The 16,094-nt window shown below is 43.3% G+C and overlaps 1 protein-coding gene across 2 annotated transcripts in view; it reads left to right on the forward strand.

Moving 5' to 3' along the window:
* The window catches only part of MORC4 (MORC family CW-type zinc finger 4), a 51,316-nt gene extending 46,745 nt beyond the window's left edge, over positions 1–4,571 (forward strand). The window contains exons 15-17 of one of the 2 annotated variants that reach the window (XM_069463064.1): positions 2,082–2,778; positions 3,079–3,362; positions 3,668–4,571. In XM_069463064.1, the coding sequence (XP_069319165.1) occupies positions 2,082–2,778; positions 3,079–3,362; positions 3,668–3,821 (1,135 nt within the window). In that variant the 3' untranslated portion in view covers positions 3,822–4,571. The remainder of the gene's footprint in view (positions 1–2,081; positions 2,779–3,078; positions 3,363–3,667) is intronic. The other variant, XM_069463065.1, reaches the window with a different exon arrangement.
* The last annotated feature ends 11,523 nt before the right edge of the window (positions 4,572–16,094 follow it).

A 16,094-nucleotide genomic window follows, 5' to 3' on the forward strand; every position in this document is an offset into this window, starting at 1 on the left:
GTGAAGGGAATAATGAGAGATAAAACTAGGGTTAAATTAAGTCCCAGCTCTGCTACTTACTAGCTACATTGAGATAGTTACTTAACCTCTTCCTGAGCATCTGCTTAAAACAGTGGAGACAGTAATACCACCTACTTCAGGGTTTTTGGGAGAATTAGATGAGACAATACACATTAAGCACATCTCACGCTATCTGGCACACAGTAAGTGCTCAATAAATGTTTCCTGTGTCTTCACATGGAAAAGTTTGAATGCCAACCTAAGACATATGAGCTTTTATTTTTGGGGGGCAATAAACGTCAAATCGAGGAGTACCATAATCAGAGCAATGCTTTTAGGAAAATTAACTTGGCAGTGAGTGACCTGGAGTGAGAGAAGGGGAGACCAGAGACTGGAGGAAGCCATTGCAATAGTCCAGGAGAGATAATGAGAGCTTGAATTTGACTATTGATTGCATATAAAATTACTATATAAAACTGTATAAAAATTGCTAACAGTTTGCTGGTGTTGTAACACATATAGGAAACATAGGAGAGGGAGCAGATTTGAAGGTCAAATTGAAAGGTTGGCTTTATACATACTGAGTTTGAGATACCAGTGGACCTCCAGGAAGAAATGTGTTGACAAGCAGTTAGAAATTTAGTACTGGAGGTCAGGGCTTGGGAGAAAGTGGGAATTGTTGTCCAGAGGTTGTAGCCAAAAGTTTGTATGAGATTACCAAAGAGAAGAAATACAGGGACAGAAGAGAAGATTGTTAAGGACAGAACCCTCAGAGGTGGGAAAATGAAGAGAATGCAAATAATATGACTTTAATTGCCTTTCATAAAACTTTGTTGTTGATATCTAGTATTATACTCCTTTCTTTCATGCCTGCCAACTTATTGTTTTACTATCTTCCTCGATACCACAGCTAAATGGACCATCTGTAGTACCCTTATACATGTTTAAAGATGAATATATTTGTTCTTACATAGCCCCTAAGTCCTTTTGCTTTTCCCCTGAGGCCAACACAGGTTGTATTAAGATAGACCAGTTGTATTTCTGAAGAACACGTGGGGCATTATAAGAAGCTAAGGTTTGATTTGTCTTCTCAGAAATTGCAGAGAAATATGGACAGCCTTGAGGTACAGCCTTGAGGCTAAAAAAATGCCTGACTCTTTCTCATTGAAAATTTGAAAGTTGATTTTTACCTTGAAATTTCTTTGTTAATGCAGAGAGAGGGCAGAATAGTTAGTTATAAGGTTAAAATAGAGTTCCTTCCTGTCCTGTTGCATAATACAAAATTACCTATGGATTTCTCTGGTGACATTTTGTTAGTTCCTTTAACCATAAGTGCGTATAGCAGCCAAAAATGGAAAGTGATTTGAGGCCATCATCCTGGGCTATCCTGAAGAACAGAGAGAGTGCCGGCTTCTGCCTGAGCACTGGGAGTTCTTTGGTCACAAAGGGAAGTGACTTGAATTGGCCGATTTACTTTCTTTGTTTCTGACTAGGGCCCTGTGTTTTAATTAACTTTTACAAGTGAATAATGGGCAATAGCCACAATCCAGTGGGCTGGCAAAGAATTGTATGGTGCTGTGCTGCAATATAAAAAGTGTGTATTTAAGTCCTTGATACTGGAAAGTTTTTGTGACGCTGTAAAATTAACAAACTGGCTCTATTCTCCGCATACTGCACTAGGCTTTTTATGACCTTTTAATCTCATTCTTAAATTAGGGGCTTTTGTGTGTGTTTTGTTTGTCTTCCTTTACTTGCACATTTAGGAAACATTTAACTTGGGTTGGTTTGAATCCTATTTTTAGAATTCTTACCAAGGTAAACCTAGTCCTGCTATATCCAGATGCCGGCCCCTACGCACCTTTCACCTTCACCTCTCCCTTAACATCAGTTGCTAACTCAGCCAATTGCATGAGCAAAGGGGTTGAGGCTTGGGTGTAAAGTTTTATTCCTAACCTGAAATGATCTGTGGGTAACATCTAGAGGCAATTTTAATATGAGAAATTTGAGGAGGGGCTCCATAGGCTAAGAACATAATTAGTCTGTATTGTGATAGCTTACAATTTAATTTCCTCTTCTTGCAGTAAGTACAAATGGATCCTAGGCGAGGAACCTGTGAAGAAACAAAGAAGACTCCAGAATGAGCTGATAATACCTCCTTTACATTATTCTGTGCCTGGTCCTTACAAGAGGGTAGAGGCAGCTGTTGCCTACCCAGAAGGGGAGAACAGCCATGATAAATCCAGTTCTGAGAGAAATACACCACCATACCTTTCCCCAGAATACCCAGAAGCAAACAAGAGTACGGTTCAGAGTAGGGATGTTCCAGTTCTGTATCCGGGGGCCCAAGACCAACGCCATGGGTCCTTGCTTCCTGAAGAATTAGAAGATCAGATGCCAAGATTAGTAGCAGAAGAATTTAACGGAGGTAGCACAAGTATAAACAAACAAGAAATAAACAGGGGACCTTTTGTAGCTATTGTCGGTGTTGCCAAAGGTGTGAAAGATTCAGGAGCTCCCATTCAGCTTATCCCTGTTGACAGAGAGGGGCTTGCTGAGAGACGAAGAGAAGCATCTGAGTCCTGGAACCCAGTGCCTTATTCTTCTGTGGCCTCTGCTGCAGTCCCTGCTGCAGCCATTGGAGAGAAAAGAAGAGGCAATGAGGAGAGTGGAGGTCGTAATACACCAGAGGTGAAGAACCAGAGAGAGCTGGAAGAATTGAAGAGAACTACAGAAAAATTGGAACGTGTTTTGGCCGAAAGGAATTTGTTTCAGCAAAAGGTTAAGGCAATACCTTACTGGGGATAAGAGATCATTGTAACCAAGGGACCGGGGCATTGGGGCTCTAATGATTTCATGTTCTGAGGCCTTTAAACAGTTCATTGAACTATTCTGTGGTGTATTTCAGATGGAATGAACCATAATAGGCTTCTTTCCCATATTTTGGGATTGAAAAGGTCTATAAGTAAAGGAGTATGTATAGTGGAATCGCAGGGTGATTATATTAGGAAGAGTTTTTGGCAGTCTCTTTAGCTTTCAGTAGTGTGTGGGGTCATTGAATTTCTGTTTCTTGACCTGCAGGTGGAGGAGTTAGAACAGGAGAGGAATCACTGGCATTCTGAATTCAAGAAAGTCCAACATGAATTGGTGACCTACAGTACCCAGGAGACGGAAGGCTTGTATTGGAGCAAGAAACACATGGGTTATCGCCAGGCTGAATTACAGATTCTGAAAGCTGAGCTAGATAGAACCAAAGAGGAAAAGCACGAATTAAAAGAGAAACTGAAAGAGGCAGAGACACACCTGGAAATGCTGCAGAAGGCCCAGGTCTCCTATCGGACCCCAGAGGGAGATGACCTAGAAAGGTTAATTACTAGGGTTTAGTTATCAGCTTGTGAGTGCTAATGGGAAGCATCCCTTAGGACCCCCAGTTACTAGTCATAGACAAGGGAGGAAGCCTTAATTCATAGGCCACCAAGGACTAATTACTTCTTAGAAAGCTACAGCCAGTCTCCCTGTGCTTGGTGGCATTGTGCTTCCTTCTTTCTTTCCAGCTAATGGAAACATAATTGTTGAGAGATGTAGGCCTAATTTGAAGGGGCTTCATTTTATTCTGTTGGCTAATGACTTCTTGTCATCTCTTCTCCTGCCCCCTCACTCCATTATACAGGGCTTTGGCACAGCTTACGCGGCTGCGTATCCACGTCAGCTATCTCCTTACTTCTGTCCTCCCTCACTTGGAGCTTCGAGAGATCGGGTATGACTCAGAACAAGTGGATGGGATCCTGTACACAGTGCTGGAGGCAAATCACATTCTGGACTGAGCACCAGACTCTATAGATTCTTCTGTACCCTTCTCTTCTCTACCCTACTCTCCTCTTCTCTCTTCTCCTCTCCTCTTCACCCCCCTACTCCACATCTCTCTCTAGATTCTCTCTCACCTTTATGCCTTATATAGAGATTCTTTGTGTAAATCCTGGCTCTTAATCAGTCTGCTTCTTGTTCAGTTTTGGTATGGAGAAAGAGACCAGTTAAATAGGCTTTCAAGAGTCTAGGAACAGAAAAGCAATAGTCACCAAGCTAGGTGACCCAAAAGCTTTAATTTTCATGACCTAGATACTTGGCCTATTTCATATTCTTTCTGAAATGGTTTATATCCATTTAGGTTAAATCAGTCAGCAAATACTGGGTCCAATGTACCAGGTGTTTTGGGATAAACCAAGAAGTGTAACTCAACAGTTTCAGCCTTCAAAGATCTAATAATCTAATTGGAAATACAGGACATATACCAAGTTAACTATACACAGAAGTGTCTGATGTGTACAAGTGAGTGGTACAAACATGACATAGGAGATCTTGGGTGGGGGGAATTTCAAGGAAAGCATAACACCAGAAATGGGACCTAAATTGAGGTTTAAAGAATGAGCATGACCACACTGTTAAAGGAGTGTTCTTTAGGTGGTAGGACTATGGTTGATGTTTTTTTCTTCTTCCTATCTTCCTGCCTTTTTCAAATTTTCTATAATAAACTTGTTGTTCTTTTTACATTGGAAAAAATAAAATGTTTTTAAAAATACCAAGTAGGCTTGGATTTGGATATCAAATGAGAGACTTGTGAAAATATAAGGTAATGTTATATTTGTAGTTTATGTTACTGTTAGCATTACCTCTGGAAGAACAGCATAAACAAAGGCTCGGGAAAATTCAGAATGTGAAAAATGCATTTGGTAGGAGTGGTCGGGTAATGTAAAGGGAACTAAGGTTAAATCATGACCCACCTACCACCCATCCCCCTTGGCATTTGCATTTTAATAAGGGATTCTTGGGAGAAAAAACTTCAAGGCTCAAATTTTGAAAATATGTATCATAAAATTGTGGAATTTTGGGTATAGTGGAAGTATTTTAGAGCAAGATCGTCTCTCTGATGTCCCTCAGAATACACCTGCCTGCTTTTCAGGCTAGTGAAGGGTAGACATCATACTATCGGAAATAGTAAAACTTATACTCTTATAAAGGAGACATGTTATTTATTCATTGCTTTATTATATTTATGTAGCACATACTCTCCAACAAGTTCAAGGTACTCATCAAAAGACGTTGAACAACGAACACATAAAAATACACCAACAGTAAAAAATAGGAAGCAGAGGAGAAACAATAAAAGGCAGGTGGGATCAAACAATGGCAAAAGGACTAGCTAGTCCAGAGGAAATGTTTCGGACAGTCATACTGTTTCTCCTTTGCAGAGTTACTCCAGAAGACTTTTCCAGATGTACTTTACCTCCTTTGAAAGGAGGCCCATAACAGATACCCCAGTAAGACGCAGGAATAAGGGGAGGCCAGAGCCAGGGTTCACCATCAGAATAAGTACTTAACGATATCCCCTGGCCCCTTACCCTCCACCTCCCCCAGCTCTAGCTTGTCACATGATTAATTTTTTCTTGTTAGACATTTGGATTACAATAGTCAAGGCCCCAATTTTCTAAATGTAAATACTACTGAGGGAAGGGGAGCATATTCATCCATTCTCTCCCTGATGCTTGTTCATCAGCTCATCAGATGGGGGCCGTGAGGGTGGGACTGTGCACAGAGATGGATAATATGGATGGGAGTCTGGTGGAGGGAAAACTTCAGAGCACTGAAGGTTCAGCCTGTGTGAGTGAGTGTTGAATGAGCAAGCGGGCAGAGTAGGAAGGAGAAGAGGCAGTTAGGCTTTAAAAGGAAAAAGGTGGAAGAAATTTTATTTATCTTTGCTAGTGCTTACTCTCAGCCCATGGTGCTGACCCCACATTGCTTGTACAAGCACCAGCTACCTGTGTGACTCCATTCACTTCAATACCAGAGCTACCTTTTTGTTACCTATTTACTATGAAACCATACCAGCGTGAGGTCTCTTTGACTAGTGTTAAATGCCACTGTGGAGAGTTGAAAAGTATCCCAGCCTTTCCAGAGTTTATGATCTAGTGTAGAGGCAAAAGACATTGAGAAGAAAAAAGCGGGTGTCTCCTCCTAGCTTTCGTGTTAGGTTAACATAATTGTAATTCTCCTTTCAAATATCTCTCACATTTGCCTTTGAACTTTCTATTGCCATTAGCAACATTTACACCCTTATTACCTCACGCCTTCATCATTTAAATAAAATTATTTAAATTGAACACATAAACTGCCATGTGAGTTGTATTTAACTCATTCTAGTTTTGAGCCCAGGGCCTCGTGAAGCATATATTAACTCATACTCCTCTTTACCTTGGGAATCGTGTGGTGTGCAGGCAGCTCACGCTACCATGCTGTAGCATACGTGTTACATGATGGGTGGCACCCTGGGCAAAACCCTGCAGTTGGTTAATGAAAATCTTACTTGTTGATGTTCTTTTTGTTACAATTAATACTGACAATCTAATTGCATATAACACAGAAAACAAAAAAATTTTCATTAGATTAGAAAGGATCATTTTGTTTTTGAAGTTTTTATTCTATTTTCATAATAAAACACTGTGTGCCCAAGGGAAAAAAAAAATTTTTCTAGTGTGGCAGTCAAATTATTTAAATTAAATGGTCTCATGGCCTCCCTCCCTCCTATTCTCCCTGCTTAATCTATCTTACTGTGTGTCACTAAGTGGTGTTTAACAACTTCATCAGGTTATGCCTCTGCTCAAAGACTTGCTAGTGTTCCCAATAGCCCACCAAATGCGATACAAATTCCCCAGCATGGTGTGCAAAGCCCTTTGTGATCTGGCTTCAACCTCCCTTTCTAGACTCATTTTGCAACATTCCAAGCACAAGCCACATTCCATCCAGACTAAACTATTTTTCAGTTTCTGAACACACTTTAAGATTTTCTGCTGGGCGTGGTGGCTCATGCCTGTAATCCCAGCACTTTGGGAAGCTGGGGTAGGAGGAGCCATTGAGACCAGCCTGGGCAACATAGCAAGACCCCCTGTCTCTACAGAAGATTTAAAAACATATATTTTTTTTTCTCTTTCACCTTTACCATTTCATTCCCTTTGCCTGGAATGTTTTCCCTCATCATCTTCCCTTTGGCTCAAATGCCAACTTTTTTCTGCAAATTCCTCTGATTAACTCAGCTAAACATGATATTTCTCTTTCAACACTTAAGTTTTGTCATTTGTAAGGCTCTTATCACAAGCTTCCTTGTACCATCTTCCCTATTAGAAGCTCCAGGTTCAGATATTCAACTGCCTACTTGACATTTACACTTACATGTCTCACTAGCATTTCAAATAAAACATGTTAAACAGTGACATACCGTGGGACTGTCCCTCCCGCTCCCCAGTTTTACTTGTCTTAGAAAATGGCACCTCCACCCACCCAGTTGCTTAAGCTAGAAATCTGGAAGTCATCCTTAATTTTCCTTTTCTCTCCCCCACATCCAGCCTGTCAACAAGTCTGTCAGTTCTATCTCCAAAGTATGTCTTGATTCTACTCACTTTTACCACAGCTACCTTAGTCCAAACTGCCATCATCTCCCCTGGATTTTTGTAACTCCTAACTGGAGTCCTTGCACCCACTGTTGTTCTCACAATTGCTGTATAACTACAGACAGTGACTTTTTAAAGTAATACAAATCAGATCATGTGATACCTCTGTTTAAAGCCCTTAAATGACTTCTCGTTGCTCTTAAAATCCAAACCCCTTACAATGTCCTACAAGACCCCTGCCTACTTCTACTTTGTCTCATGAGACTCTTCATCATATACCGTTTTCCCCCTGGCTCACTGTGATTTTCCCACTGAAACATGTCAAGCTTTTACTTACCTCAGAACTTTTACCCCTACTGTTGCTGCTCCTGGAACACTTTTTTTTTTTTTTTTTTTTTGAGACAGTCTCACCCTGTTGTCTGGGCTAGAATGCAGTGGCATCATCATAGCTCACTGCAGCCTCAAACTCCTGGGCTCAAGCCATCCTCCTGCCTCAGCCTCCCAAGTAGCTGTGACTACAGGCACACACAATGACACCCAGCTAATTTTTCTATTTTTTTGTAGAGACATCTCACCATTGCTCAGGCTGGTCTCGAACTCCTGAGCTCAAGCAATCCTCCAGTCTCAGCCTCCCAGAGTGCTAGGATTACAGGTGTGAGCCACAGTGCCCAGCCAGGAACACTCTTTACCCATACTGCTCCCTCTCCTATAATGCTCCCATCTCCAGTCTTGGCATGGCTGGCTATCCTCATCCTTCAGGTCTTGGTCTAAGTGTCCCTTCCTCATACAGGCCTTCCCTGGCAGCCTTTTGTCCCTAGATACCCTTTCATTCTATCACTGTTTCCTGTTTTTTTCAATTCATAACACTTTTCACAATTTATAGTTATATATTTGGTCATTTATTTGCACTTAACAGGCATTTATTGGGTACCTACTATGTGCTGTATGATATACAGTGGTAAAGGCAACACACTTGCTCTCTGTCTGCCTCCTTCACTAATAAGTTCCATGAGGGGGAAGGGTCATGCCTGTTTTTGCCAACCACTGTATTCTAGAGCTTATCATAGTACCTGGGATATAGTAAGTATTCAACAAATGATTGTTAATGAATGAGTAAATGATGGGAACTGTGTTTTGTTCATATCTTCATCTACCTCTGGAGCCTAAAACAGTGCCTTATTCATAGAAGTGGTTGGATAAATACAGTATGAATGAGGGATAGAAGAATCCTGGACATTAAACTTGGAAAATGAAAGACTGAGACTAAGTGCTACAGGTTATAAGGGGCCATCATTGTGAGCTGGAGTGCCCTAGTGTTTCTCTTTAGCTGATCTTTGATATGAATAGTTAAAAAGGCTACCAAAGGAGAAAGGGAATATGGTCATTCCTTACTACACATATTCTGAATATTATCAAAATGAGGCTCCCTAGCATGCATTTTTTGTAGAGGTAGGATCTCGCTGTGTTCTCCAGGCTGGTCTCACACTCCTGGCCTCAAGTGATCCTCCTGCCTTTGCCTCCCAAAGTGCTGGGATTATGGGCATGAGCCACCGTGCCCATCCTTTAGCATGCAATCTTTAAATACATAGAATGACAGAATGTAACCAGGAGAAGGCTGTAGAGACCAGATTTTGAGAGTGAAAACTAAAAGGAGAAAAAATTCTGAGAAAGCTTCTGTTCACTTTTTCTGAGAGTGGTGATAGTTTACGTCAAGAGAAGAAGGAGGAGCTATCCACAAGCAAAGGACAGACAAAACAAGTCTCAAGGAAACAAGTTCTGGGCATACGTTAAGAGGTCAGTACATGCCTGTCAGATGAACGAATGGGCACCTGCCAGAGGACTAGGCCAGACATGTTGTGGCCCCAGGGGACAGGAAGATTTGCTTGTCCAGGTTCAGTGATTGCTAAATCATCTGAGCTAAAAATTTATAGGCAGAGGCTTAATTAGCAAGCTCTTAGCTCTCACATGCAATCTCCAGGTAGAATTCTTTAGGATTCTGTACTATGAATTAAAACCCTTTTCTGTAGTACTTTATTAGGAGTGAAACATGGGGGTCTACTCAGGAGTGCTGGTGTGAGCTCAGGCTAAGTCAAGTGTAATTTTCCCAAAAGAATGACTTATGCTTCATGACAAGGACATCCCTAACTCATGACTTATATTAGGCAGAGAGAACATTCAGGAACTATACTTTCCAAATCAAAATTTAAGGCATATGTTTGGATTAATACACTTAAATAATTGGAAAAAGAGCTGAATCAGATAGTCTTGTATATACGAAAGCTTTAGTCATTGAGACATAAATAGCATTCATCTTCTAATGAAAAATAAAATCTGCAGAAGAAATTTATTTTGTTACTCGCCTCCAGCCCTAAGCCCAAAGTGTTTTTTTGTTTTTTTTTTTTGAGCCAGAGTCTCGCTTTGTTGCCTGGGCTAGAGTGAGTGCCGTGGCGTCAGCCTAGCTCACAGCAACCTCAAACTCCTGGGCTTAAGCTATCCTACCGCCTCAGCCTCCTGAGTAGCTGGGACTACAGGCATGTGCCACGATGCCCGGCTAATTTTTTCTATATATTTAGTTGGCCAGATAATTTCTTTCTATTTTTTTTTTAGTAGAGACGGGGTCTCGCTCTTGCTCAGGCTGGTCTCGAACTCCTGACCTTGAGCGATCCACCCGCCTCGGCCTTCCAGAGTGCTAGGATTACAGGCGTGAGCCACCGCGCCCAGCCCTAAGCCCAAAGTTTTGATGTTCATCACCAGAAATCCCCAACCCACTTTTAGATAAAATAGTGCAAATGTTTTTGGATACTTTCTACATGCCAAACACTTTCTATTAATCTGCCCATTGTGTGGTTAGGGGCAGGCAAGATGACTTTAGGCAGAGGCTCAGGAAAGTGTTCCCAGAAGGTCTGGTCTTCCAGATAGGCCCTGGAAACTGGAAAGACTGGAAAGGTGGAGTTGTGTGGGAAGAGTTTTCCAGGTGAGCAAAGTCACAGAAGTGAGTAGAGGTAAATACAGGAACACCCAAGAGTAAATTATCCAATTTGGAGCATAAGGAACAGAATGGAGCCTATACTAAATCTGCTTAACAGTAGGAAAGTGGCTATTGAAATCTCCCCAATTGTCCCTGAATTTGAGACATTAACCCCAGTCTGTAGTTGCCTTAGACTGGGCTTTTTTTCTCTAGCAATGGGAACTGGTTAATCGTGGTTTTCTTCCACCCCAGATTTCCACAGATCTGGATAAAGGCAACAGAGCCATCACCATCCCTTTCCTCTCCAGCATCTCAAGTCTGCTTTTCCCCTGGCTTCTGTTAGAAGAATCTTAGGAGTGGGAGCCTATCTGAGGTCTTCAAGGTATTTAGACATTTGGGAAGAATCTTGAGACGTTTTGGCCTGGGGAAGACTATCTCTTGCTAATGTAGATTCAAATCTGTTATATAATACACTTTGTTGTCTGCTCCCATCCTTCAAAGGCACACATTTTGGTGTGAGTTTGACCCTATCCTTTAGATCACCAATATACTTAGGTAATAACAGTTAATCATTTGTTAGGACCTACTATATGCCATGACCACACTGAGAGGCAGGTGTCATCCTCATTTTATGGATGAGAAAACTAAAGTGTAGAGAATTGAAGTGGCTTTCCCAAGGCCACCCAGCTAGAGAGTGCAGAGGCAAAATCCAAACCCAGATGTGTCCAACTCCAGAGCCCAAACTCTCTGCCCATTACACCATATTGCCTGTCTTGAAAATTATTAGTCTCATCTTCTTCCTTTTGATGGGAAAATGCTAAAACTAGCCCACATTAATAGGAATTTCCAAGGAAGAAAGTTCCATGAACCACACAATGTTTAACTGCCCTCATGATCAGGAAATTGTTCACTTATGTAACAAATATCCCTCCAAAGAACGTGGAAATTCATTTCCTCTTGACTGGGTTTTTCACTCAGGGCTGTTGCTTGGCAGCTTTCCTGATAACAAAACAGTCATCAAGATCCTATTCTTACACTCCAGGAGGTCTTGGACTTGTTGTCCTCTGCCCAAGGGTGTTTGTTCTCACTGGCTGCTTTGAATCCTCCCTCCCCAGACAGTGCTGAGTTGGACAAGTCTCTTGGGGAAAAAGTGATACTTGAGAACATATTGGTTTATTATTATACACATAGGAGTAAAATTAACCATATGAGGTGCCTCTGGAATTGCTAACAGGAAGATTGCACACCTTTCTCATCCTGTCTGCCTTTTTCTTGATTTCTACCTCATCTCCATTTTTGAATCATTTAGTTGAAGAGTGTGTTATTCGGGGAAGTCCTCTGATCCCCTAAATTCCCGGGTCCATTTTTTCTGAATTACTGTTCTATTTTTTAAAGCCATTGGATTCCTCTTCTGGCTCCTTGTAGGGCTAAACTGAGAAACTAGGGCAAATTCTGGTGTTAATATCTGACCTGTGGCTCAATGTGTTTCTCTTCCCAGAAAACATACTTGCTTTTTAATCAAGGCATTCCATACCTTTAAACCAAGGGAGTAGGGTCTTCACAATAGCATCAGACAACCCTTGTGGGGATGCTGATCTATCCTCTTGCATCCCATTAGGTAATTCCAGAAATAAATTCAGGTGAAGAGGCTGCAAAGAGCATCTTATCTTTGTACCTTTGGTGTAACTGGCCTTTCTCCCCCACATAACTTTGTCAAATATTAGACTTTGAAAGTGCTGTTGGAGAATAGGAGCAACCACTCAAATGCTGCATTGCCTGCCACACTGCTCATTTGGCAGCTCGTTTCACATCCCATTATACTCCCTACTATTTTTTTAAAAGCCTGTGAGCATTCCCAGTGTTAGCGCCACAAAATCATGAGTATTTGCAAAAAAAGTTCTTCAAAGTCACCAGGAGGTGGCTACCTTTCTGGAAGAACGGGACTTCAAGGAGGACAGGAAAGCAGCAGCTCCCTCCTAAAAGGGACCTGATGATGTGCCCTTGCAGGGTGGCTTCCTGCTTGTCTTCTGGAGCAGTGAGGCCTAGAGCAGGGAACTGTAGGTGAGAGTTAACCAGGAATCCCTGAGCTGCAATTCCCAGGCAAGTGGTGGGTTGTAGGTGGGAGGAGGTGGTCAGATTACAGCCTCTATCACTGTGCCTGATAACAGCCTGTTAATATTTTATCAGTGATCACATCGCAGCAGCATATAGTGAGCCACCTCTTACGGCAGAAGAGAGAGATAACCTGCTGGACTTCCTGTTTGAGGTTCTTTTCCCTCTTGAGATAACAGAATTTCTCATCAAAGCCAGGAACCGCTTGGGCAGGGAGACCAGTCTGGGCGAAAGCCAGACTTCAGCCAGCTGAGGAGCACATGCGCTTCCCAGCCTGGGGCCTTTGTGTCCTAGAGTGGGCAGCCGCAGGCACGAAAGAATCCCTTGTCCAAGGACCTAGGGCTGAGTGGGAGGGAACAGTTGACCGTGCAAGGCCTCATTTGCTTTCCTTTTAGCACTAGCCCCTACTGTCCCCTCTCCCTTCTCCCACGCCTGAGTCTCCTCCGGGCCAGAGCCAGGAGGCTACCGGCTACCTAGATGGGCACTGCCTCCGCTGCCGTCAGCAAGTTCTGGAGACCTGCCCAAGGGAAGGGGATGAGGGAGGAGAGGCTGAGCCCCAGTGTCACTCTCTCTCTTAGAGCCATTTAGGGGCCCTGTAAGGCAAACTCAAAAGGATTCTGGGTTAGATGTGCAGTAGTTCCCTTTTGCCTCCTTAGCACTGCCCTCCACCCTATTTCTCGATATCCCATAGTCTTTCAGCTTCAGAAGGCAGTTTCTTTCAATCATCCTTCCCCTAGAAGCTCAATTAGTGTCAGGCCCTCATTTCATATGGATTGGAACTTAAGGGGACTTACACTCTTTTTCTCAGCCCCTGACACCTCTTATCTTTGATAAGGAAAACCGCCATCTATTACTTAGCACAGCAGCCACCTGAGACCCCCACCCCTCACGGAAGACCTACATTAGCATAATACTAACCTAACACCTGGCACATTAGCATATCACTAACCTAACATTTGGCACATCAGCATAACACTAAACCTGGTGCAGAAACTAACCTAACCTGTTGTTTTACCTGGCGCATTAGTCACTTGAGACCCCACCCCTTGGATCACCCCAACTTAATAAAAATGGGAATAATTGGGTAGACGGGGCTCAGAATTTGGTGGCGAGACCCCTCTGAGCCCGCCGGCGAATAAACCTTGATTCTCCGACTCTCCGTGTGCCGCTCCGTTTGTCCTCGGGACCACTCGCTGTAACACTTGCTGTAACATCTTAACGTCATTTTTCCCCTATCTCTCACAGGACAGTGCGTATTCTGCCTTGTACCATGGTTAAGTGTGCATGTCTTATCTCCCCTAGATCAGCTGTCAACTCTTAACAAGGTACAGACTTTACCTTGTTCACTCTTGTCACCCTCAAAGCCCTTAGCTTGTTGCCTGACATGGAGTAAGAGTTCAGTTAGCATAGGCTGGCAGGTGGCTATTTGAATGGCAGTTTGACTGGCTGGATGAAGGTCTCTTGGAAACCTGGAACTTGCCTTTCCACTAAGAAACCAGTTTCAGTCTTTCCGTCCCCCACTAATGATCACCTAGCAGTGGGTTACCAGGGCTCCAGGGGGTAAAAAGCATGAGTCACATTATTATCAGAGGAACGAGGGAGGGCAGAAACATCTCTCCTTGTGCAAGGGTCGGAGCCATGAGGCTGGGGCACAAACACAATGGCCTCCGCTATCCCCTAGGTCTATGGCTAATCTAAATTACTTTATGAGGGAAGGTAATGGGGTGAGCTGAAAGGTGTTCACCTTGGACCCAGGCAGGACTCAGGAAGATTTCGAGGAAACTAGAGCAAACCTTTTCTTGCTCAACCAGCCAAAGGGAATGGTTGCTCTTTGTCAGGTATTCCCTGGTTTTTCTAGTTGAGGATAAACTAACTCCTTCCCTTGAAACTTCCCAGATTAACAAAGGTAGGAGGATCACCCAGGCCAGCCTCATCCTAAGATGAAGGAAAGCTCTGTGCCCTGTTTTTCTCAAAGGCCATCATATTCCAGTGGCAGACAGGGACACAGAGGCTGTAGGAGTATGAAGAGCAACGGGCCCTCATATACCTTCTGAGACCAGAATCCTGGACCCACATTGTTGTGGGAAGAGTTTCCAAGCTTATGTTCAGACTCTGACTTGGAGGATTTTACTAACTACTCTGGGCCTCCATTTTGTCTGCTGTAAAAGACCTGCTTCACTGGGGTATTAGGAGGATACAGTGAAATTGGTGGATCTGAAAGTGCTTTGGCTGCCAGGTGGTGGTCATCAGAGCCCACACTAGACTGCTGCCCACTCAGAACAGCAGAGTCAGCAAGGCATCCCTGTCTTCCAACCTCCAGTGGCTCCCAGTCAAGGGCTCTGGGGTTCCTGGTGTCAGAGCAGAGACATGACCTCTTGTTAAGTTTCTTTCCAGAGATCCCTCTCTCAACCATTATTCCCACCTGCTGCCCTTCCCTCTAAATTGGCTTGGATGCTGAGGTTCTAGTGTCTGCACCAAGGAAGGCCCACTTGAGAAGTGCAAGGGTAGTGTCTGGTTTCATAAGCTCCTATGTGCTGAGACCCTCTAGGTGCAGGGCCTGGTTAAGCTGAATTTTGCAGGGCTCCGTTATTGTCAGTGTTTCCACAGTTAACACCCTTGTGAACAAGGCTTTGTTAATTCTCAATGAGAGCCATGGGGCTGGGGCACAAACACAATGGCCTTCGCTATTCCCTAGGTCTATGGCTAATCTAAATTATTTTATGAGAGAAGGTAATGGGGTGAGCTGAAAGATGTTTGTCTTGGACCCTGGCAGGACTCAGGAAGATTTCTAGGAAACTAGAGCAAAGCTTTTCTTGCTCAACCAGCTGAAGGGAATAGTTAGAACAGGGCCAAATCGTTGGCCTCCTAAACTCCCACACCCCCAGAGTTAGGAGAATTGGAACTGAGGTATTATGTCTTAATCAAATGTAAGCCTGGCATCCCCCTGGTAAGGCAGCTAACTGGGCCCACGCTGGCCAGCATGGCAAGAGGGGTGGTGCCAGGTGGTGCATTTGATGAATTGGTCCTGCTCTCCCAGATCACCCTCATGGAAGACGAGGAGAGCCTGCGCCCCTCACTGTTACCTGGCTGGCCATAGTTATTTTCCCTCTGCAGTTTCGGGAACTCTCGAAGGCTCTTCCTATTATTGGCTGTGAGTAATATCGAATCAGCAGGGTCCTACTTTGGGAGTCAGGAGACTGCAGTACTAACACCAGCTGTGTGGCCCTGGGAAAATTTCTTCACTTGTGTGGGCTTTAGTTTCCCCATCTGCTCAATGGACATGATCAGAACTCATTCACCTTCCTCTTAGTAGTGGTTCACAGAAAGAAAGGAATACATACATAATCATTTAACAAATAAGTGAAGTAAATGTTGTGAAAAGGAAAGAGCCCTGGTTAAGATGAAGAGGTAGAGTTTTGTGGGGAGAGGAGTTGCCATGCTTTCTGTTTCCAGTAAAGTCTAGAATTTTCTATTCATTCTGTGGGGAGAAAGGCCAGCTTCCATCCTCCCCTCCCCTAACCCAAATCCCTCCAATCACACCTGCCCTGTCTGGACCCCTTTTAATCAACAAAACAGAC

Source organism: Eulemur rufifrons, chromosome 30, assembly GCF_041146395.1.
Source record: "Eulemur rufifrons isolate Redbay chromosome 30, OSU_ERuf_1, whole genome shotgun sequence".
In the NCBI taxonomy this organism is placed as follows: domain Eukaryota; kingdom Metazoa; phylum Chordata; class Mammalia; order Primates; family Lemuridae; genus Eulemur; species Eulemur rufifrons.